This window comes from Toxotes jaculatrix, chromosome 12 (assembly GCF_017976425.1).
Source record: "Toxotes jaculatrix isolate fToxJac2 chromosome 12, fToxJac2.pri, whole genome shotgun sequence".
NCBI classification, from domain to species: domain Eukaryota; kingdom Metazoa; phylum Chordata; class Actinopteri; family Toxotidae; genus Toxotes; species Toxotes jaculatrix.
The window spans coordinates 9,648,892-9,674,967 of record NC_054405.1 but is presented as its reverse complement, the minus strand read 5'-3'; the positions used below and the strand labels follow the sequence as shown (position 1 = coordinate 9,674,967).

Here is a 26,076-nt window from a genome sequence, read left to right as displayed (position 1 = left end):
ATATTTAAATCAGAAAAATGATCACATTGGCAGAGCCACACTATGATCATAATTAAAATTTAGCTTTGAAGCTTTTCTCAAAAGCTGTATAGTGCATGCATGATCTTTTCAAATACATGTTTTGAGGCGAGGCATGTTTTGAAAGATATTGCTTACAGAGGATTTCACATGTCAGCATTGTTTTTTTAATTTTCAGTACCTCACGAGGTTCCAACCGCGCAAACAAAAGCAAAACATTTTAGGAGTGGCACGTGATTGGGTGGTAATTATACTGTCAAACAGGATTATTTTTAATACAAGGCACTCGCACAGAAATAATAATGCACCATAACTAATTCCTTTAGAGCTGCTGCTGTTTTGATTAGGACTACTCTTTATTGCATGGAGGGATTATATGATAAATTTCACTGTGGCTCTTTGTGGTGTGTTCTTCGTGTTCCATTGGCATGTACAGTAAGTATTATACAACTAATCTGGCAGCAAAACTGATCTTTGTCTTTGTTCCCTCACCTTTATGCCCTTCTAACCCTCTAGGGTCTCGCCTTCGCCAGGAAGACTTCCCTCCCCGCATTGTGGAGCACCCCTCTGACCTCATTGTGTCCAAAGGGGAACCAGCCACTCTCAACTGTAAGGCAGAGGGCCGCCCGACCCCCACGGTGGAATGGTACAAAGATGGGGAGCGCGTTGAGACGGACCGCGACAACCCCCGCTCCCACCGTATGCTGCTGCCCAGCGGGTCCCTCTTCTTCCTACGCATTGTCCACGGACGACGGAGCAAGCCTGATGATGGCAGCTACGTGTGTGTGGCCCGAAACTACCTGGGCCAGGCGATCAGCCACAACGCATCTCTGGAAGTAGCCAGTAAGTTCTGTCGGTCTGTGTTGGTGTGGGCATGTCACGGTGCTGAGAACAGTTTATTTTGATAATTATATTAAAAATAATGCAACATACATGCACATACATAACTCTAGCAGGGTGAATTCATCAGCATATGCATCTAACATATAAATGACCACAGTGAAACAGTCATATAGACATCTACCATATAGCTAAACCTTTGACTAAGAATCGAGAAGCTATCTCTAATACCCAGACATAATATACAAAATATTTGCTCAATATAACCTTTAGACAATCTCTTGTATAGTGTCTTGAAGCAAGAATGATAAAACAAAAACATTCATAGGCACAAATAAATTTACACTTTATACTGTATTCACAATATGCATTGCATTGAGTGTCTTCACACTTTCAACTCCAATGATTGCATAATATGCAAATCTAAAAGTCTGTTTTAGTTTGTTACTTTTGTTCCAATATGGTTCACTTTTATGGCTGAGGGACAGGTGGAAGTTCACTGTGTGACCCACCTGTCAGACATGGCAACAGCTGTGTGTCTGCTTTAGTCCTCAGGTTTAAACGAGGGCTGAGCGTGTTCCTAACAGATGACAGTGTCTGCTTGCTGAATCGTAGAGTTGCAAGTGTCAAGTGTGTGCTGTTGCCATTTAAACACTCTCTCACTGCATGTGTCAGGCAGGTTGCATGCAGCAAACAAACGTATGTGTATACAAGTTAGCTGTGAGTGATGGAATGAACCCTGTGGAGAAGCAGACAGAGGGCAGAGAGCAAAAGGTCACGGCTTGCAGCTATCAGAATAGGGTAAGTGCAAATGGTCTACAAATCCCTATGGAGTACAGATTTTGCAAGTCCAAAAACACTGAAATCAGACTGGAAAACAACAGGAGTAAAGAATGCACTGAGAGGAGGAAGTGTTGGTGAAAAGGGTTAACAGCCACAGCCATGCCCTCACGCAATGCATTGCTCCCCAACCTTCACTGTCAATTCCCTGGTCTGCTCAGCTGCGTCAGCTCGCAGCGCTCTACCCAGGCTCCGTCTCCTGGGCAGATATTTCGCAAAGGTTTTAGAATAATAATACCCCTCTAGTATCCGTTTCACCTTTTGAATTATAATGAAAGAGATGGTCAAACGGTATGATGGTAATGCTAGATCAGCACTCCTAGCCTGAGAAGCTAAGCCCTCTAGGGGGAGAGTTTATTACTGGGAGTTCACTAAATTTACTGCCAGGTTTTAAGGTCGAGGGGGGAACACAGAGAGGACTTGTTGAAGCTGCCTGGATGAGTTATGTCTCCCTGCTTCATCCTTCAGGGGTCACACAGATTCATGGGTCACCCTGGGGCTGGAAGGTAAAACAGAATCCCCTTTGGCAAATGCTGCTGAGTTAAGGAGTTTAGGAGAGGACTGAGAAGCTGGGGAGTGTTAAAAGGAGGATTGACCTTATAGCCGTGTCAAATAATTTGTCTAGTCTTGTTAATATATTAGTTGTTAATTTTGTGTGGTGTTGTAATTCCACGAAGTTTCCGTTGACCAAAGGGAACTGTGTTCGAAAGGGTCACAGGTTTTTGAGCTGATGTGTTGGTTGCTTTTGTGTGAAGTTGCTGTTTTTTAATAATTTGCTTTGACATACACCCCGTGCACACACACACATTCTCATCAAATCACCATCATGTTTCACTTATTATGTTTGTCACTCAAAAACCACTCAGGCAATAATACTATGGGATGAGGATCTAATAATAGCGCAAAATTGTGGATGGCAATAATTTTCCAGCAGAGAGTTTGAAGAAGACTGAATAGCTCTAAAATTATGGTAGCACCATGTGCTGCATACAGAGGTGCGTCAGACGCACATAGTTGTCATTCTCTTATACTGTAACTATGTCATTACCCATGTGCTTCATAAATTATTAAGCCTTTGTTTCTTTGTTCACAAGATCTATCACATACAGTTCATTGTGATTCTTTACATTGAAGTGACTCTACAGTACCATGAAATATTTATATTTTATAGACTGCTTTTTTTTTTTTTTTTTTTTAAATCAGTAACACAACTCCAACACAACTGAAACCCATCATTTGAGTGAATGGCTTGACAGCTATTAGATGGATGGCCATGAAATCAAATACACACATTCATGTTCGCTTCAGGGTAAACTCTGGTGATCTCTTGACTTTCAAAATAGCACCATCATCAGGTTAAACTTTAAATTTGTCCAGTAGTTTGGTTAGTACCTGCAAAACCTGGCATTCCTATCAGCCTCATCTGTGCTTTGTGTTTAGCGTTAATTAGCAAATGTTAGCATGCTAGCATAACATGGTGACCATGGTTAATGCTGCACTTGCTAAATATCAGTATGTTATGATGATGTTAGTATTTAGGTCAAAGCACAGCTGTGCTTACACACAGCCTCACAGAGTTGCTAACATGGCTGTAAGAGTTTATTCTGTATGTAATGTAAAAATGCATTGTCATCAAGCTATAAAAAGTCCCGTGCTGTTACAAATACACTGTTTTCCCACAATTTTCTCTATAAATACAGCACACTGTGGAGCAATTACAAAACCAATTATGATCCAAAATCATATTAGTTGCTATTTAATATGTGATGCTCTTTTTCAATTAATAACAACAACAGATGCATGCTGGGATACTATAACAGAGTACATTACATTTATTAAAAAATATCCATATTGCGTTAATTAAATGTTTGCATAGTAGACAATATTTGCAGTTCACTGAAAATAAGGCATTCAGCTATTCAGTGAATACTCTATGCTCTGTACCTGTCCCTAAAAATAAACATTAAATAGTCATTGTCAATTTACATGATTGACTGTTGTGAATATTTGTCACTTCATATAATATGATGGACTTGGCTACTCAGGAAGTAAAAGACTCTGCAGCACATTGACAAGAATCCCTTAGAGCAGTAGACGTTTGATCTCTAATCGACAAACTAAATGCGAAAGCTACAGTGAAAAATTAATTACATATAAAAGCCTTAACTGAATTTCAGTTTTGAATTCACTTTAACTTTTTCTAATGCCGCTATGATTTAAGTAAAGTAAGGGAGAGATGATGAAAAGTCGGGAGACGGCTGACAAAAGACAGTGGTGGAGGTTTGACAGATGTAACGCGATGGGGGAAGGAAAGGAGTGACAGAGACAGATGGGAACAGAGGAGAGCGAGGAAGAAGTGTCTGTCCTTCAAGGCACAGAAGTGAAACTTGTTTGTAGAAAATTGAGGTGACGTGGTAGAGACAGTGACGGATGTAGTATGTGCTGGTGCCTGAAGCGTGATCTCTGAGTAGAAATACTGTGTAAGTACACACAACATGCTCCCAGACACGTACACGCACACACACAGACTAGTGGAACACTTTCTGAAAGTGAAAGAGATGAAATGAGAAAAAGAATAAAAAAAGACATATAACTTAGTTCCTATCCAATAAATGTCACAGAAGACACTCAGCATATTTTTTTTCCGCCTGCAGGGACCCTAGAGGACCCTGGGAAATGAACATATGTCCTATTGACCTCAGCCACTTGATTCAATCATGGAGCGCTTTATTGAGGTGAAGGCAAAGTCACAGCCTGTGTACTCTAAAGGCTATTGGATAGTAGACCTGTTTTTAGGTTCAGTAAGGGAGAGGAATAAATGTTACTCTTAAACTAATTGGACAATGCCATTTGCTAGAGGAAAGTGAGGCTCATGGCAGGGCTGAAGGTTAGGCCACAACGCTGCAGTGATGGAGTAATGAGCCACGGGAAAAGACAACTATGCATGCACACTACTTCTCATGTATATGAAACCCCCTCTGATTCCTCTGTCTGTTCATTTAATCAGTTAATTTTTTATTTCCATGACATGGCATTACATTTGGCCCATCCCACACCGGATTACAAAACACAGCTGCATGTCAGACTTGAAAAACACAGCATTTATCAGCAACAATTTAAATAATTATAGTCATTTATCAGTCTAGCTTATCCAGTGTGACAATTTGCTGCATTTTTCTGATCTATGTTACATTTTAATCTGGATCGTTGGACAAGAGACATGTAAAACTGAGCATGAAAGTTCTTATTTCTTTACCTTTGAGTTAAAAGAAAAGAAAAGAAAAAGTCTGTCTACAGGTCTTGGGGAGTGCCCCAGCACATGTGAAAAAGTTGTAAAAAACTTTTTGTGGCTCCAGAGGGAGCTGCCCAAAGTCTGATGAATTTCCTCAAGCAATGTCACTTGAGGCAGCATTCACACCAGAATGTTTGATCATACTGTTGATGGGAAAGTTGCATTATGGGTAATACAATCTATAGTTTTGACAAGGAAGCTTAAAGCTGCACTTGAAGTACAACGTGAGCTCCTCAGTCTGATTTTGCTTAGGCTGAGGAGCTTGAGTTAAGGCATTTTCTACCGTTTTCTGGCATTATATTGAATAAATAAATAAGTAATTGTTTTAATTAATAATGAAAATAGTTGTTAGCCCCTGCCCTGACACAGAGCCAAAAGAAAAATGTAAATCACATAGATTATAGATATCATACATATACATATAAATTTTATATTCTAAAATTTCAAGTAAATTGCACAATAGCAGATGGAGACGTAAGAAAGATCCACTATTTATTTATTTTTTAATCTCAGTACAAGGTCTTTGTTCTCATCTCACACACCTTCTCCTAGTAACTGGATAACTTAAATGTAAATGCTCTTGTCTTGTCCATCATCCATGTTTAAAGATTCCTCTAAGATGAAAGACACAATTCTCCATCCAGCATTTCTATTTTATCATCTCAAATATATGCAGTTTTGTTTTCTGTGTATATCTTGAAAAGGGGAAGCCAGTGGAAGACATGTGATGGCTTGTGGTAATTACATGAATGCATTAACATGACGGACATGTTCACTGTAACACCATACTCTCTGAAGTGGATCATGGGATATGCGCGGCTCAGTCGGACTGTGAGATTGACAGCTTGAGGTGGGACCCCTGGTCTGTCTCCATGTCTGCTTCTCTTTGATTGTAATCTTATGCTGGAAACGAGCGGGTGCAGGAGGCGTACGACGCAGTTAAGAGAGAGGCTGATTCTTCGAGGTCAAGTTCTCCCTCTGCCTGCCCCTATCCATTAACTAATGGCTCCTCACTTCAAATGGCTGTCACTGTGGCTGACAACATCCTGTCTGTAGTCACTCTGGATAAACGTTATAAAAGATCCTAAGTGGCAGTAGAGTGGTATGTCTCAGGAAAGTTGTCATTTTCCCGCCATATGGATGATGTGATTTGATAGACAAACATTGACACATTGTAAATACTCTTTATCCACAGCCACAAAGTCAGATATCAGTGTTTATTTCCAATTGCCTGTGACAGTCTGCGAACGCTGTGCTAGCTTCTTGTTCCTCATCTTGTTTTCCACTCCCTTGTTCTGTCCCTGTTGGCCTATGGTTAGATCAGTCAGTGAATAAGTATCACACTCTGGGGACAGCTGGATTGTGTTTACAGTCTGGAGACTGGGGCGAGTGCACTGCAAGTATTATCTAAACAATTTTAGTCACTATATTCCCCTAGGCTCAGCGTTTCCAAGAGCCAGATTTGTGCCAGAGTGTCAGGACGAAGGGAAAGAGTTTGTTTGGCTTGCAGCGGAATGGTGAAAGGAGAACAGAGGGGAAGTGCTCAAGAGTTTCTGACAAAGACCATATGGCTTCTGGGTGTGTGGCAATATTATCAGAACGTAAAGCTGTTCCTTTTGTTTGTGCCTGTGTGTGCACTGTGTCAGGATGGTGCTGTATACATATGTCTGTCAACTGAAACAACAGCTGCTTTTCCAGGGAAGAAAGGACTTTCACATCTCTATATTCTTTGGCAGGTAATTGGATTGTACCAGTAATTATAACCACCTTGATATAATTTCCCTGACAGAAAGAGTTTTCTAATAGAAAGATGCCATAACCTTGTTAAAAAAAAAACAAAAAAACAAAAACACAAAGAATCCACTGAATCTAGCTTTACATGTGTTAATAAGATGGCAGGTATTGTGAATTATCCATATTGTGGGTTCCTCTACATTATAGTTATATAAAGCCTTCTTTGTCAGTCCTGTGTGCATTTTTTTTTGTCCACTTCTTTTTGTGCTTAAATAAGTTGCTGATGAGGAGAGACAGATGGGCTGCAAGAAGAAAAAAAATAAAGAAGAGACTGGGGGAGTGAAATCAACAAATCTGTCTGTTAAAGATAGACTTTTCTGTATAGTATGCTGCAGTGTGCCCATATGTGGGGGACATTATGCATATGCATGGGTATCTCTCCATTTCTTCTGCACCCCACCCCACCCCTCTCCAAATCATGTTGGGTGTCATTTTGTTGTGGTTAATGTATTCAGCTCTTGATTGTTGCCAGGGAGATACTGTTTGGCTCGGGCCATTTCCCCCGACACTAAATCTTTTCCCGCTCAGCACTGAGCCTCAGTGCTGAGCGGTTGCGTTTCCCTGCAGCCTCGGAACAGCAATGCAGCTCGATTTTATCCATTTCCGATAAAACTCCATGCGTCCTTGTGTCAGGTTTCTCTGATGTCATAGGCACTTTATTCACTCATTTGCTGATTTGTAACATGGCGAGAGAAACTTCCCGGAGGGCCAAATAACCAGCACTCATGTCCTTAGCTGCAGAAGTGTTTCTAACAACTGAAATTAATTAACTGTGAAAACTCATCATCAAGTCACAAATTGCAAAAAGCCCTGTACTGACATAAACTATGATTTGCTTAGTGTGCCCTATATTTTACTTGTGAATTTGTCAGTGTGTAAGTATTAAGGGCTTACAGCATGGTTGAATAATCCTGCTGTCACTGGAGAAGAGGAATGATTTTGCATTTGCTGAGATATTAGCCTTATCCATCCTCTATCTGTCATTCCATAACGCCACAGTCAACAACATCCACCAGCCATCTGTGCTCAGGGTTAATGCTATTTTCCCTGGGGGTTAAAGGTTGTGTTGCTTTTTCATTTCAACCTTATGTCAGTTTTTATTTGCCCAAGCTTCCTGCCTGCTTTCTTTGAGTATCTGTTTTGTATTGTATCACATCAACCAGTAAAAGTTAAAAAAAAAAAACTGCCCCTCCAGGGCGTGAAAATGAAAAATTACACTCACTCAGATGTTCACTGTGTAATTGTGGTTTGATGATTGTTTGTTAGCGTTTATGATTAAAATCAAAAACTTTTTGGGCTATCATTAAGCAAATCAAAATTCTTATGTGATCTAGTACAGACAAACTCTTTACTTTGCCAACCATAATCAAATATTCTGAATGAATACCAGACAGTCAAATTGCTGCAGAGAAATTCAACTCAGTGTTTGTTTTTAAAACAATTTTGAAGCTATATGCTGTAGACAAATACATCTTTTCATTGCCATTCACTTTTTGCTTAATATATATAATAATAATGCCATTAGAATTAAGTGCCTTGCTTACTCTTTGTTTATGGCGACTGACTTGCTGTTGTATCCGCTACAGAGGCTCAGAGACTTTCACTTCTCGATTTAAACTCAAGTTGAAATGTCCAGTGTCAAAATCAAGACACTAATAATAACACAACTTCTTAACAATTTAAAATTTACTAGGCCAAGTAAGTCACATGTTCTGTGTTCTCTGTTGAGGAAAAAGTCAGAAATTTATACAGTCCGTTATATTTTTGACGGGGCCTCCTCGCTTAGCTCTAATCTGTACAAATACCGTTAGTTCTCTGTCTGCATAGAGGGAGAGTCTGTGTTAATATAGCCAGTCAAATTGCTTCATTTTACGCCATATTTGGATAAACTAGGAGTGTCACTATTCTATCATAGGCAGAGCATATGATAGACTGAATCAGGCAGTAGCTTGCGACACAACACAAGAAAACCAGGTCCCTACCCACTGATACAGCCCATAGGAGCGTCTCCTGAAGTGGTGCCCCCATGATGCTGGGTGTACCGGTTGTCACAATGGTTACAATAATAAACACACAGAGTGTACCGGCGGCAGCATACTGGATGTTTGTTCTCAGGGCAGCAATAATAAACACAGTTAAGCATAAGGTACAGACAAACATTCGCGGGGGGAAAGTGCACTGCTAACATCAGTTTACTGGCTACATAGCTCATTAGCTCTTCATCTGTGACATATTAAAAAGCATGTGTATTTCCCTGCAAATGTCACTTTGATCCATTTTGATGCCAGTGTGGTTCTTATTCTTCAAAACCTGCCAAGAACAAACTGTCTGTCAATGAAATGTACTACAGCGCAAGTTTGTTTACTCTGTCACTTCTTTCCCTACCAGGGCTAAGCTTGCCACCCACTGTAAATCATACATGGACATGACCCTCCAATAACTGAGAGGAAAAATGTTTCTGATATTTCCCCAAAGACGTGCTTATTCGTCCTTTCATTAATAAAAAAGGACTATAATTTTAAAATAATACTCACATTATTTTTGACTGCAAAAACTGGATGACAAAATGTTGATTTCAGTGGACTTTAAAATGACTTGCAGACAGTCACAAACCATAGTCAATATGTATTGCGTACCAGGTTTTCTGAGTTCATTAAATCAGTTGTAGCCAAACAGATATGTAGACAATTAACTGAAATTGTTTGGTTTATTCTGTTAGATAAAGCTAAATATCATCTGCATAGCAATGGACTGAGATGCTATTATGAAAAATGATGTGATGAGAACCAAATCTGGATTAACATTACATTCTAGACATGAGAATTTAAGCAAACCATGCACAAATAATGTGGCTGATGAAAGAAACATACCAGGGCAATCTGAGATATACTATACTTCACCAAATACTGTATCACAATACAGTACATTACACCACAGAGAAGCAGTGACAGACACTTAGAGTCTGAGATGTGAGCGGTTGCTGGTGCAGCAGCAGTGAGGTTGTTTGTGCAGTGTTGTTCCTACTGCTTACCCACCACAACCAAAGATTCTGAAATCTTCTCTAATAGACTGTAGATATGGTGATTTATAACATGCAGCAAAATAGGGGACAAAGAGTGAAAGAGAGAGAGGTGGTTCCTCAACGGAAAGCTGAATAATGAGACGAACAGTTCCAAGGCACCGCAGCCATTCCTATGCCTGGCTGTCATTTCTGAGTCCCCCTATTTTCTGCTATTTTCCTCCTCCTCCTCCTCCTCCTCCTCCTGGAGCATCGCTTCATCTCTCTCCTGTGGGAATACTTTGGAATGAGCAGACAGGTGATGTGATGGAGCTGCTGTTGTTGAAGCTGCTTACTGAAAGCTTTGGTGACCAGTGATGTGTTTCCCATTATAACACTGTCATACACGCTATACCGTGCGTATGTGTCTGTGTGTAAGGTGCATAGTACGCAGAGGCAGGCAGTAAAACAAGGGTGTGTCTGTGTGCTTCCATGTTGATGCTGCCTCGTCTGTAAATACCAGTGAGATTTCTATTTTAAATGTTAATATTGTACCACATGTCAAAAAAGCTAAAATTATTTCAATTAGATAAAATTTTCAGTACCTGTAAAATAACTGAATAATGCCAAACACTGTGTTCAAACTTGACATGTAGCACCGCTCTGCCACTTTAAGGGCTTGTGCTTTTTCTTTCTTTTATCTTTTGAACATCCACAGCCTTTTGTGATGTTGACATTGCAGAATTCAAATAGGTAATTTCAATATTTTTCCAATTAACTGTGTTGTTATGTGTGGATGTAATAATAATTCATATTCACAATCTCTTTGTTTGCTTAGCTGGCAGCTTCCTTCCACACCCACATACTAAATTCCCTCTTTCTCTGTCATCAAGGCCAATTTTCAAGGTCTCAGTTTTATTATGCGAGACAGAGACAATGAGATGAATGAGAGCCTTCTTCAGTCCACTACTGCCTAACATTCTAGTACGAGTATGTACAAGATCCATTACTGTAGATGTTGACAGGTAGACTTCCCATTTCCATTCATGCTCTCAAATATATTAAAGTATATTATCTTCAAGAGCGGCATAATATGAAAAGAAGGAATATTTCATTATGCAAAACTCCCTCTGCCAATAAAACCTCCTCCTCTCTGTTTGCCTAACCTCTCTCAATCTGTGTTTTTCTCTGTGGAAAACTCACTTTACTGTTTCTCCCAGACTTCCCAAGGCTATAGCAGAGATATAACAAAGGAGCAAAAATACAGACAGCATGAAATGAGGCACTGGGAGCTGACGGAGGAGATAAAGCTGAGAGGTAAAGGAAAACCAAGAGACACTGAAGAGGGACTGGAGATAATTAAAAGGATCTTTAGAGTGATATAGCCCTTAGCACTTACTCTTCATATTCATTTGCACACATATAAATGCCCTTCTAATGTGCTGATACTAGAGATGTGATGTTTTTATGTTTTTTATTCTACATTCATAAATCTGTGTCTCCTCCCCGCCCATATCTTTAATGTGAGTAATGCAAAGCACGTCAGGATTCAACTCATTTTCAGAACAGCAATCTACTGGCAATTTATCACAATCAAGCATGAAAAATAAGCTATTATGCAGCTGAAATTATTTTTTTTGTGGTTTAATATAATATTCTGTGTTTCTAGGAGAATAATGCAATAGCACATCTTTAGGTTTTAATGTCACATTGAAATATGTGTATGATACTAATGAAACAGTTTTCTCTTGGAATCCAGTGTTCCTGCCCTTCTTAACTTTCACTGTCTTTATCTGTAGAAACACTTGTGTGTGTGTGCACACTCACACACACACACACACACACAACCCATGAAAGTTTATAGCTCATCTGTCAGACTAATGTCATTGTAATATGTATTCATAATTGAGAATGGCAGGGGACTTAGCTAATTTTATCTATACTGTGCATTGTAATTGATAAGCTTCTTTCTAGTGACCTAATTTTCTCCTGTTAGAAGAACGAATGTCATGCCTAACTTTTAGCATTGCCACCCTGCAATGATGAAATGGTGCTAATGGCACTCTGCTTGTTTCTGGGGCCTGTGATCATGGCAGTTCTGCAACAGGTCAAAGGGATGAACAGCTGATTTGACAGTCTGACAACCTGTCAGCAACTGGGCTACCACCAGAATAATAAGAGTGTGTGTGTGTGTGTGTGTGTGTGTGTGTGTGTGTGTGTGTGTGTGTGTGTGTGTGTGTGTGTGTGTGTGTGTGTGTGTGTGTGTGTGCGCGCGCGCGCGCGCGCCAGTCAAAGAGTGAAAGATGAGACAAATACCACCTGTTTCAGTTTGAATGGAAAATTCTGTCTGACCACTGATATTCTTTTTCTTTCTTGATGGTTAAATAAATGGGAAAATGCTTTTTATGCCTCTGGCGACAGCTGTGGCTGGAGACATTACATTTTCTGGTTGTCCGTCCGTCCACACGTCCGTCCCATTCTTTTGTGAATGCAATATCTCAGGAAACGCCCTGAGGGAATTTGGCACCAACTGTCACTTGGATAGCATAAGCTGGTTAGAATTTGGTGGTCAAAGGTCAAAGCAACTGTGACCTCACCAAACACGAATTTGGCCATAGCAAGAATTCATGCACTAATTATGATAAAATTCCTTCAAACTCTGCACTGCATATATGAGTCTGGGCAAACATGTATGTAAACTGCAAGTTGACTGGTTGGCAGAAGCATATAATCATGTGGCAGTAATTCTTTTCTTTTAATCTCGTTTTTGTTTACCATTTCCAAACAGCAAAAATCAGAATTTCTCTGAATCAAAATAGGATTTTAAGATTTTTATAATCACACCATTACTGTCTGTGGAAATAAGGACTCAAAATGCTCATATAACCATAGATGTTTCCCTCTCGTTGATGCTATACACACACTCTATTAACATATATGTTACAGCATGTCACCTATTGATTTCCATTATAATTAACACACGTGTTAAATGAACTTATGTGTTATTGCCAGTAAATGAAGAGTAGCAATCAAATCCATGATCAGATTTTGTTAGTATTGATAAATGCACAATGAGGCTGGAAAGAAATGCACCCAGACACAAGTTACGTTTACGCCTCCACTCCAGGGACAACCGTGGTCTGAGGCATTATGTATTCGTATTGTCCGTCCATCTGTATGCACATGTGAAGGAATTTTCCTTCTTCTCCTTCTTTTGGTCTTTAGTTAGCATTAATCTTATAAGCAGACCCTAAAAAACAATAGTTCACTGTCTGTCTCTAGGACAGCTGTCTGATAGCATTCAGCTGGCTCATTCCCATCAGCAGTGGCCATAGCAACCAAGGTTATAGTGGGGGCCCTCAGAAGATAAGATGTACAGGGTGACCGGTTGAGGGATTAAATAGCCATAACAAACAGCCCGTGTCTCTGTGTCTCATGGTCAGTTAGTTATGTAAGGTCTGTTTTAGTGAGACAAAGGTAACTGGGATGTACAACGTGAGGTAGCATTTAGGATTAGCTACTCAACAGAATCTTCACATGTGTATGGATGTGAGGTGGTGCCATGACTACCTCACATCCATACTTACTTACTTGGCTGGCATTTCACTGGTTAACTTGTTAGCATTTTTATAGCTCATCACTTTTCTCCTTGATGCATTGAGCATCCATAAATGCCTTATTTATGTATCCCTATATCACATAGTGTATTATTCACCAGAATCATACATGTCAATATAAGTGAAAGTCAACACAGTGATAACTTCACTTTTACTAAAAATACACTTAATATCTTAAATTCCTTCTTCAAGTCTTCATGGCATATATTACGAGTCTGTACAGACATGGATGCAAATTGCAACTTGACTGGCTGGTGGAGGCATACAGCCACGAGGCGGTAATTCTAGTTTTGTGATAATATGAAATAATGACATAAAACGTCTGTGTCTGTGCAAAACTGACATGAGTAGAAGCAGCTTCATAAGTGCTGTGCTTAATGGCAGCTCCATTTTCTAGAGCTACATTATGTATAGCAGCAGCAGGTGAATGACAGGTGTGCTCTCCTACCCTAATGCACAAATTGCCATGGCTGTAGAGTGCTCACACGGTTTGCTTTTAAGCATAACCACACATGTATATATTTAGATATATATGAGACAATTCATACCCAGAAACACACCCTTCTAAACAGTGCTTTTGTAATTTATTAATTTATTAATTGATTGCAGTAGGACTGATTGCAGCAAGTCTTTCCAGCCTTCCAGTTGATAGATACATTCTTATTAATTTACCCAGCTGCAGATGTGAGGGAAGAGAAGCAGAACCTTGTAGATCAAGTGATTTTCTGATCCTTGAGTGTTGATGGAGAAATAATTAGCTGGCGCTGGATATGTTTGATAGTTTTAGGATTTCGTTGAGATGTACATATAGTATATTCTGTCAGATCTCACCATGCATCAGTACATTTCAGGTCTGATTCTGCCTCATGCTGCAGTCGAGTCTGATTTCCATCAGATTGATTTATTGACTAAAAGCAACCTGGACCCTGCTCCTCGCTGTCATGGTTCTTATTCCATCTTGTGTTTCTGCCAGTTCTGCGTTTTCATCGACACTAACTCTTAGGTCATTTCAGCTATAGCCACTCCCCTCTGCGTGGTTTCCCACTTGCTGGCTGCTCGGCCCCTGCACACACCTGTTCCAATTTACCTAATTGTCCTCTCTGTGTATGTACATCCCTGTTTCCACTCACCAATTCTCAGATTTTCTTGGTGCTCATTGCCAAGCTCTCCAGACCTTAGACTGCATACCTGCATGATTCCTGCTCCTGACTGTTGCCTTGTTGTGAACATTCCAGTAAAGACTTTATCTGCCAACACTGACTTTGTTGTGCTTTTGGATCTTAAGTTTCTCAGAATGTGATACTGCATCTTCTCATGAAAGATTCACAGAATGATAATAAGGACGTATTTTTCCAGGCTCCATTCCTATATGTTATCCCAGTGGCGTCCAAGCACGACTGGCTAATTATAGGCTCACTGAATTCATTTGAAGTGAGAGAAGTGAGCCAGACTGATAATTGGATTGATCGGGTACTGGGATTGCTGCAAATCTCCCTCATCTAATTTGGTACTGTGGACATTTAAAATCATCCAATAGCCCCAACAAATTTAAAGTGTGTGTGTTTTTCCAGTACGCATGTATGTGTTTGTGTCCATTTTTTTTCCCTGAGCTTTAAATAAATTGCTTTCACTGGTTAAATCATGGTGCACGCAACACTCCAAATCCCCACTGAGACCCTCATGATAAACAAGTGAAAATTCTTGCAAACAACAACCAACTGTCGTCCATTTTACTGCCTGCTGAAGTTTTGGTACAAGCCCTTTTCTCGTGGCTGCTATCAAATACCCGTATGTCATATCTCCCGTGAGAAATGTCTTGCTAAAGGTCTTGCACCAAAATGTCGACAGGCAATAAAAAACATTCACACCCACCACAGACAGACACACACACACGTCTTTTTTTGTCCACTCTGTACTTTTGACTGTGAGATGCCTCTCAAGATGAGTAGTTGTTTAATTGACAGCTGGTTCACTAACTGGTTCCCCTCACTGACAGATGAGGGAGTTTTTACACTAATAGCCATTGGACACCTGCGTACCTTGTCAGTTTTTCCTTGAGGTTTGTTGACAGCATGTGCAGAGACAGCGAGTGTGATGTAGGAGCACTGTCAGTCTGATGTCTTATATTCTCGCTGTCACATATTCTCTCTCACTCATGCAAAGTGCCATTTATAAATAGACTATACCGAAGCCATGTGTTGTTTTTGTTGGCGTGTGTTTCTTTCAGCATGTGTACCTCTAAAAAAAAGAAAAAAAAAAAAAAACAAGCAGAAAAGCATATCAGGGACAGACTGAGACATTATATCTGATTTAATTAGAGGTTGTCACACATTCTTTTCATGCACTTACTCACTTGTAGTTTTATCGTCTTATTTTTTGCTTCTTGGTTTTTGTTTATCTCAAATGCACAGTGTCTTGCTTCCTGTATTTGTTATCTTTTTAATAAGCTGATGTACAATAAACTATGCAATCTGAAGAACTGATATGAAATATACTGTACACAGACAGAAGAATTGTAAATATTTTGGGTCAGGGCACTCATATTGCCTCTTCTCTCGGTATATTTTCTCTCTGGGTTTTGCGTGTTTGAGTAGACCTTGGCCCTGGGTCTGCCTCTCTCCTCCCTCTCTATCTGCTGCTGCTCTGTTGGCATTGATTATCTCAGACCTGCACCATCCAGTATGTGTGTGTGTGTACACGCTTGCGTGTGTATGTGTTTTACCGTCTCTAGCTCGACTGCATACTGAGAAGGCATATATCTCTAGAGTTTCCTTAATAGAGTGGATACTGTTGCCTGCCTCACATTGCCATGGGGGATGGAGGGAATGTTGGGTAGTGGGGAGAAATGGAGAGGAAGAAATAGGGGAGAGGGCAAAGGATGAGAGTATCCACAGCTTACTTGAAGATATGAGTGAAATCCTATCTGTTTGATTAGCCCTTCGACTCCACTGGTCAAACTGGTTTTAATTGAATTGTGTTTCTTCAGGAGATATCATACAGAATGTACTGTACTTGTGTTGGACCAGTTCCATGGTATGTTCGGAATTACTAGTTTATCCATTTTAACCATATATTATCATTAGAAATTAAAGGGTCTCATGGCCAAAAAAAAAAAAATAGCAAAGATGTTTCCTCATGTACTATGGTATCTAAATATGCAGAATTTTGGGTTTATATGCTCAGCACGGAAAGATATTTTGTGTATTTTGTCATTTAGGTGAACCAGCCCTTTAATATCACAGTTTTGGAAGGTAACAGCACAAAGTCAGCACACATAGTAACATCTATTTCCAGAGTCAGTGCTCTGTTCTACAACATGCTTTCAATGTTACCCACATAGGCACTATTACTTTACTATGTAGAAAGGGCCCAGTGAAAACTGTTCAAGGCAATGTTGGTGAATTATCCACAGTAATGGGACCTCTGGTTCTGGAAGGATATGCTTCATGTCTTTTTCAAAGCTATGAACACCAGAAATGAAATTCCATTCACCTCTGTTATGTTGGGATAGCAGAAGAACTCTTACAGTCAGATATCTCAGAAGCTGGGCAATTAAAACCTAAACTACCTGCAAACCACCTACCTGAATACCATTAAGTGAGTAAACCTTTTTTTTGTAATTTCTGTGAATTTGCCCTTTAATAACTCAAAGTGCAAAAACAGGCAAGGGTGGTTACTGATGTCAGATAAATGTTCTTTGTGCACCACTTTGTTTCCAGTTTAATCCTCCTGGATGTGCTGGGACCAGACACAACCAAAATAGATATTAATGCTTCCTCTCAGAGTACGTGTGCGTGGTGTGGAGCAACAGCACAGCTAGATGACTTCTGTACCAAATTGCTTCTCGGTGCAGGGAGCTTCACACTCCCGTGAACACACAGCGGGGGAATGTGCTGTACATTGTTTACAGTATACACAGTCTGCCATGTTTAATAGCCCACCCTCACTCTCCCATTTGGTTTCTGAACAGAACGACAAGCTCACAAACACTAGGACCTCAACGGCCCATGTTAGTCCGTACACTTCAGTGGATGCTATTAAACACAGGCTACCTTCAGCAGAGACACCTACTGCGTCTAATCAGGGGTTTCAGTCCCAGTAAACCTCACTGTTCCTTGTCTTTTAAATTACCATAAGACTTCTGCAAAGGTATGTTGACCTCTCTCTTTTCATTCAAACCCCAGAGCAGTTGCATGTTTATATCAAGCAGAGCGGAAAAAATAGTGCATCAACAGACCAATTAATTTGGACACATGCTGCCATATGAGACAGTGAACTGAAATCAACCCTTGGGGTCCAAGGGCATTTTCTCAATTTTTACATGTCTTCTTCTTCTTAAATTCACCTCTTAAAGGTAGTTGCACATAACATACCATGTGTTTTACATCACAATTTGCAGAAAAAGGCTCTGCTCTCTCTATAATAAGCCACCCATTTGCCCCAAATCTCTGTGTAAAGAGATAACTTGGCCCTAAAGCTCAAGAGGTGAAGTCCAATTTTTGAAATTCTTCCAGCTCTCTTGTGAAAACTTTTACTCATGTGTACGATTTGCTTTGGTGCTTGAAATGGGTTTATGAAAGTCTTAGGTTCACACACAAATCCACCAATGACACATGGTGAGTGGCAGACAACGCATGTTTCAGGCTTTGTTGTCTGCCTCTTAGCGCTTGGCTGTGAGTCAGGTATAATCTTGGAAGCATAGGAACCTGGAAGTGGAGAGTCTACAGATTTGGACAACATCTGAACCATATTTCTGTGCTGTATTAAATCAGATTTTAAAGAATCATTTTAATAAAAACTGAGTAAATGCATTGCCACATTTGTCTAGATTTAAAAAAAAATGTATAATGTCTAACTCACTACTTTGTTGTGTGGGATGTGGAGATGGTAACACCACAGACAAGCGGAAGTTATAGTCAACACTGACCTCAACTTGACCCCATTTCCATCTTCTAAATGAGAGTTTTTCTCTATCGAGCCTATACAGGCATGAAAGAAACTCTTCCCTCCACAGATTGTGAAGGACAACTTTTCATTTGAGTCCACAAATGCCAGAAATGTCTTCCCAGAAAAGGTTATCCCTATCCCTAACTGCCCTCTTTCTCATTTCTTCCTATTTGGATCCAGACAGTGCTGAGTCTACTAAGAGGGAGACAGCTGGACAGATTACAGTGAGCTAATTATAAGCTATCTATCCAAATTGCAGCGGATTACGCTATTATTCATACAGAGCTTAGCTGGACAAAATTCCTTAACCACCATTAGATTACGTAGCATACATCGCTACGTATTATTCATTATTTATACAGCTGAAACTAAATACCACATTTCAGTTTAAGTAGCCTTGGTAAGGGTAAAGAATAACCAAACCCTATTACCCTATTACAGCTGCTTTTTCAGTCTGTAACACATCATTGATGACTCCATTAGGTTTGTGCATTAAGGGTATTGTTGGACAGAAATGAGGAAATGGCATGGTCCATTCAGGTATCAGATCAATCACTGAAGCTAATTCTAGGAGGAGTGCATGATTTGACTTCTGGGCTGATCTTAGGATGACAGACAGACACCTTAAATGGAGGAAATCATTTGAGCAAATGCCAGAGCTTCACTGGTCTGATGAAGCAGTCGTGTCTTCCCCTCCACCCACTCACTCCTTTTGCAATAATAATAGAAGCACATATGTGACTATAAGGAAATTATTGTGAAATTTCATCTTGTAAATCTGTTTTCTCCTCTTCGTTAATTAGCACTAGTGTGACATTGAAACAGAAAAAAGGTGTGAAAGCTCAGTCACATTTGAATTTTAGTCCAACTGATCCAACTGATTTTATTTCTGCTTTGCTTTCAAAACCAGATGTGATCTTACATCCTTGAGCCCTTGAGCCCATGAGCCTTATGCCGTAGCTGTCACACGAGAGCATGAAAGCCAACAGCATGCTGAGCACTGAGTTCTACTAGATGTATATCAAAGACTTATCCTCCCATCCTATCTCCAAATCCTAGTGTGGCTGTGTAATCATAGTTGAACAAACGAGATAAGAACATCTGCCATATAACAACTCATTTACTGTCAATTCTATTCTAGTCTCACAACCAAAACTCATAATAAATATTTGTCACTTGTACTGTATGTGTCCTATGCAGAGGTGGGACTGAAACACATTTGGTGGCACACCAAAAAAGCTTCTACATTTGTGTACCACATTTTTAAATGCCTTATTTGCATTAGATTTGGTAGAGGCAAATGAGAGGCAAAGTGAATGTTCACAGAGGATGGTGCAAGTGTTTGAGTGTCCTTCAGTTCATCTACATCTCTCTGTTGCCAAATTGACAGTATGTTGTTTATCAACCTCGCTGGTTTTTAAAATAATCTATTTAACAATATGTTCACTTTGCTCCCTCCTGCCTCCTGCCGATCAGAGCAGCTGTCTCTGTGCACATGGTGCAGCAAGCCAACCTTAACGTTTTCTTTGCACTGCTGCTAAAACCAATTAAATTTACGGCAAAGAAATCACCTGATTACAAAAGCTGCTCAGTCGCCCCCCCCCACCACAAACTCCTCCTTTCCATCTAGTGTGTATATTCATGTGTGAATCTGTGTATGCATGCCACCAAGGGCAATGTTAAGAGCTGATGAGGTGGGAATGTGACATACTTTCAGCTTGTGCGTGTGCCTGTCTGTTTGCTAATCCATATGGGCGCAGCACTAATTAAATCCAGCGGCTCAACCATTCACACCACTGGCTGCTTGGCAGTGAGCAAAACATTCTGTTGGTGTTCTGTCAGGTAATATGACAAAACCAGCAGGGAGAGTTTATGCGGGTGTGTGTTAATGTCAGTGAGAGAGAAGGGGGTGTGATTAAAGCTGTAAAGTGAGTTTGTTTGTGTGCAAAAACAAGAGGGAGGGAGCTGGCCTGCGGAGAAAGCATTATTAATTCTCGTCTAGTGTTTGCAGATGGGACAGTCAGATTGGCTGCTGATGATGTAGATGTCAGTGTACGAGGCGAGCTTTTGTCATCAGGGGTAATCGCAGAGGGGGACATCATGTCATGCGAGGCCTCCTCACTGAGCCAACCCTGCTGGAGTCACTGAGACAGCCCGGCAGGCTGCTTGTCTCTCCAGGACTGGGTGCCTCTCTCAGCAATTTCCAGGACTTATCAAATCTAAACGGTATAAATGGGTGCCTCACCTCAACCCTGACCCCATCAGTCCCCATTGCTTTCTTCCAGCCCCTTCCACATCCACAGCAGAAGCTTATTATTGGGTTATAAATAAGGTGGCTGTGGCCCCATATTCACTCTCTGAGTGCATCCTTTCCGTTCTGCTTTCCAGAATTGTTGAGGAGCAAATGTTATTTTTCATTATTTGTGTGAGCATGAGGGAGATCAAATGTCTGCAGTGGTTCTCTAATTGTCCCCTTGATGTGTGTTTCCCAGTAATTTCACAGTAAATGTGTTGAGGTTCTTTATGCATTGTGTGATGGTATGCTTGATCAGCCTGTGTTGCTTGGGAGGGCTGATGCTTTGGTTTATTGGTGTTGCGTTAACAGGATAAAGATTTATAGAGGGCAGAGCAGCATGTGTTCTGCGGTCCTTGCAACAGATAGATAAATAAATGGAAATTGGGTCCATTTGTCACTGCCTAAGCTTGCCTGGGAGTCCACGTACCTGTGGAGCGTAGAGTCCAGCATAGATGTGACGGTTTGTCCCTGTCAGTCCCTTATCGGGTCCTCTGTCACAGTTCTTCCGGTAAGCCTGTTCCAGCCCCCTGCACATACTACTACTGGCTCAATCCTCCACCAAACCAAAGGAGAGAAAAAGGCCAAGAGTATTACCTCTGTTTGTTTGAGTTAAATAAATAAATAAATAACCTTATCACTGAGCATGTTGCCGTAATGAAGCTTGCGAGGATAACTGCATCTTGAAAGAGTGAAATCAGACTGTGGAATCACATGACTGTCATCAAGCCTCATATTTTGCATTGATTTGGAAATTATAATTTGCAGTCTTTTATCAGTGCACACTACTCAGTGCTGTGATAATGAGCCTCAGTTCAGTCAGACTACGGCACACTGTTGATGAAATTAAAAAAATTGATTGTCTAATGGATTTTCATTCAGTTCAATCATACACTTAAAGGTATTATTAAAAAATAAGGGAGACAAACCACTCTTCTAAAGGCATGCTTTATTTCTGAAAATTAAGTAGCTCTTTGTGTCTCAGAATGTCTCACATTGTTGTGCCACAATAGGGCCACTAATACTCAGAAAGTGACAATGACATTGTTGGGTAACTTAAAAACCGTATGACTAATTTGAAGTAAGACCTGGCAACATGAGAGACCTTGGTTTGAGTTCCACTTGTGGTTAGGTTTAGGCAACAAAAGCGCTTTGGTTAAGGTTAGCAAAAGAACTGTGGTTTCAATATAATGTTAACAAAGTAAACATGTTCTGTGTCTAAGTGCTTGAAGTCATTGTTGACTTTTTCAATATTTAACCCAGACCATGATCCTTCCCTAACCTTTACCAAGTGCTTTCAGTTGCCTTAACATAACCATAAAGTTCAGCCTTTAGTTACCACAAGTAGATATTGTGTTACAGGAGCAAATGTTGTAGGACAAACAAGTGATAAATGCCTGTTAATGCAAATTAACAGCAATTAGTCATGTTATGCTGATGACAAATATAGTTCAGGCGGCATTATGTTTCTAACAAAATATATTTGTTGTTGCAAATTAGTAGCATATAAATGTAATTTCTAGGAAACAGGATTGTTTATTAAGCATGTTTCCCCTATAATTTCCTCAGAGTTGCAAGTTGTGGCACAAAATGGGGGAAAAAAATCCTCTCATGCACAATAAGTGCTGACTTTACCAGAAGCAACAGCAGTTTCTTTGGAACACAGAAGAAGTGGGTAATTACCATGTTTAGTGATAGTGTTATAGTGCTTCCATGGCTACACGGACGAAAGAAACTCAAACTTTAACAATATGAAGCCAAGTAAAATGTAAAGACATTCCTCTGACCCCTTCATCATGTGACAGAATGTGCACCTGTAGTGTCTTGTCTGTCAGGTACAATGTATGTAGAATTGCATTTAGGTTATTTTACTATAATGTTGAGCCATCAGGTTTTTTTTTTTTTCATTTTTCTCTCTCATTTTTTGTCTTAAATAGAAGAGAGAGACACTGAGGCAGAGACAGAGACATGAAGCCACAGTGCAGTTGTGTGGTTTACTCTGGTATTCTGCTGACATGGGATCCATTAGCAGGGTTTGAGGGGCTGGTGGGGGGGGGGGGGGGGTGGAGAATGCACAACAGGACTGGGAGAGAAAAAGAGGGAAGCTTGGGCCTGGAAATCAGTGAGGCAACCCCAGCACTGCTGAAAGACTTTACAGCAGGTTCGAAGGCAGGAGAGAAGAAAAGAAGATGGGGAGGAGCAAAGCCTTGAGAGATGGTGAGATATGCTTGGAGGAAACAAAGGAGATAAGAGTAAGCAGAGATTGAAGTTAGGAGACAGGAAAACACAAGGGAGAATGAAAAGTGATGAGGGTGTACAGTACTGTACACGCAGGAAAAGACAGAGAGATGAGAAGAGGCATGGTGGGGGGCTGATTCAGCTTACTTTGCACTGGTGGAGAATCAAAGCTGTGCAGTGGAACCTAAATGAGAATAGCAAAAGTACTGCAGAGCTGCGTGTTTTAGTGTCACTAAAACATTTGCAGGTGTGCACTTGTCTTAACCAAAATTGTCGGTGACACCTCATTTTGGTCTGCTAATTTGCTCCCATCCAGTCAGGTGAGTCACCTAATGTTGCAGAGGACTGAGTCAGGATAGGTGTACGTATTTCGACAGAGCTTATTCACAGAATACCTCATGCTAATGATAAGGCAGGGTGTCTGCACACAAACTCAGTGATCTTTCCTGTGGTGCCCAAATGATACCCTTCGCCCCTGTCATCACTGGAGCCTCGCGTGCCAACCAATGGGAGTGTCATCGTCAAGGAGATTGAAAACACCTGGAGGCTGCCATCGTCCAACAACGCACCGGTCGTATTTGCGTGGAATCAAACATTGACAGATGAATGTTTGTAGCCTCAGGGCTGCAGCAGTGTTTGTGATAGGGATTTACAGAAATAACACAGAGAGGATGGAGGACGAGGATGACGGGGCGCTGTATTAGCTTCATTTTCCAATGTGCTTCACGAAAATTACAGATGCATCTCAGGGATGTGCTTCTCTCACTTTGCTCACTTTTCTAGGAACATTCTCACATGCAAATGCCCACTCTCCCCAATTGTGCCCCTGACCACAACATCAAACGGAATGAGGTATCAGACACAAGACAGGCGATGCATCCAATATCTTTTTTTTTTTCCTTTTTTTTTTCCCCGTATAATCAAGTATTTCTCTCTTCCTTTGCATATCATTTTTAGCCCGGTGCTTTTCCCTCCCCCACACCTATCCGTGGACTCTCTTCGTCAGAAAGACAAATTACCCAGTGGGCTGCTCTTTTAGCCGTGCTTTCTGTACAATAATCAATTTGAGGACGAGAGAAAGAGAAGGCTACAGAAACGTGAAATTATTCATCAGGGTCTCTCAGTAGCGGGGCTGTAGAGGTGTGGGGGATGGTAGGGGCTACCTCGTCCTCCGTGAGATAATTAGGTAGAAGACCAAAAAGCAGACATATGGGGAAGACTGCAGGCCAGCAGTGAGAAGGGGAAAAAAAAGGAGAGAGACAAAGATGGAGAGTGGAGTTAGGGGATCGTAGCTACTCTGAGAGCAGTTTGTTGTTATATTTGGAAATCTTGAGATGGTGTTTAGTTTGTCGTCCCAGCAACAGACAGATACACAGGAGAGGATGGAGGACAGACAGCTGGGACTGGTGACGAGTGAAGGGGAAGTGCAGGGAGGAGGAGGAGGAGGAAGAGCTTTGAGGGGAGCATGACTCGAAGTTAGGTTCAGTTAAACTACTCAGGAGAAAAGAAGGATAGTGCAACGAGAGGAAAAATGAGCCAGGCTCTCTCTTGTGGTGGGTGTTTATTCAGAGACCTCTTGTTTCCTACCAATTAAAGGGGCTGGGGACTGCTTCAGCACAATCCTCCTGGTCTCTCTCCCTCCTCTGCTCAGTCTGTCTTCACTCTCTTCTTCCCTTCCCCTGCAACATTTGCTCCATGTGCAAGTTTTTGATCCTTTAAATATCTCAGAATAGATATTTTAACATGTGTTTTTACCTTCTAAATTCTCCCATCTGAATTTGTCGTTCGTTTGACATTTTGACATATATACTTGATATTTACATTTGTTGAAGGGCTCTTTAACTGTATTTAGTTATCACTAATATGTTTATCTTGTGTTCCTTAATTGCGTTTTCTACAACAGCCTGCATTTGTTCTGTTCTTATCTATACTCTTCCCTCTGCTGCTGCAATGACCCAATTTCCCCAGAGGGATCATTAAAGTTTCATCTTTCACCCCTCATTCATTTCTCTCCCCATTCATTCCTCCCTGGTGCAGCTCATTCCAAACCAAACAAGCTTGTTGCTATACTCGATTTCTCTTCCCTTTCCTACTCTAAATCACCGGTCTTTAGCCTCTCCACGATTTTAAGGGATTACAAGTGCCAAAGACTACTGTTTATAGGCCATTTCGTAACATAAAATAGTGCATATGCTGCATTTGTGGATTAGTTTTGTGGATTAATTCAACTTTTTAAATTTCATTTCTAAAACCCCTCTGAAGTTATGGTGATAAGGCGTGTATATATTTAATGTTTGCACAAAGATAATATTTTTTTTTTGCCTTTGGAGAATAATAAATGAATGAGAAGGAGAAATACAGCAGAATGAAATGTGGCTGTTTCACACTAGAAGCCATAATGTGGTGTTGTGCCTGTTTGTACATATCATTATCAGTATCAAACACCTGATATGATGTACTAAATGGCTCAAAATCAGCTGGTCATTCACAATATATACATTTTTTTTACCTTTATGCTGCATCTCTTCACATACCCATCAGCTGTGAGGAAATAATGGTGTCAACTGCAGCCTCTATACATGCCTTGGAGTAATGTGATTCTGCCATCTGTATCTGCACTGTCAGCATCTTTCTCTGTCACGACAATGTAATTTTCCCCGGTTGAATAAAAGCATTGTTGTGTTATGGTGTGTATCTCGCTGCAGAATGTATGGGCATCAATCGGCATAATATACCTTGGAATATGAAGCCATGGTCTCCAATTTTTGTGTGAAAACAGACCATAATATTGTCTGGTGTCTTTGTCTGATTTATATTGTCCCTTTTTTTTTCTTTTTTTTCTTTTTTTTTTTTTTTTTGTCTGTCATACTGGAGAGTGTTAACATACCTGCTCATAGCCTCTTTCTCTCCTGGGCCCTGAGTTGTCTCTCAGATTGATGACAGGGGAAGGACTAGGGCACCTCAGGGTGCATTAGGATGCAGAACATAGCTGTAACTGTGAGCGTGTGTGTGATTTCCACGCATGTGTGTGTGTTTTTTAAGGTGTAACTTTGCCTATTTTGGCACACGCCTCTCCATAAAGCAAAAACCCTACATTGCAGTGACTGTTGAGTCGTCTCGTTCAGTGTTGCGTTCGCTGTGGCTCTTTGTTTCTTTGTGTCTGTATCTCTACTCCTACTCGTGCTTGTATTTCTTTGTC

General features: G+C 40.6%; 1 protein-coding gene across 1 annotated transcript in view; it reads left to right on the top strand.

Moving 5' to 3' along the window:
* Window positions 1–26,076, top strand: part of LOC121190774 (roundabout homolog 1-like) — an 87,162-nt gene that overhangs the window by 30,150 nt on the left and 30,936 nt on the right. Inside the window, exon 4 of the mRNA XM_041051770.1 lies at window positions 535–861. Coding sequence (XP_040907704.1) covers window positions 535–861 — 327 coding nt within the window. The remainder of the gene's footprint in view (window positions 1–534; window positions 862–26,076) is intronic.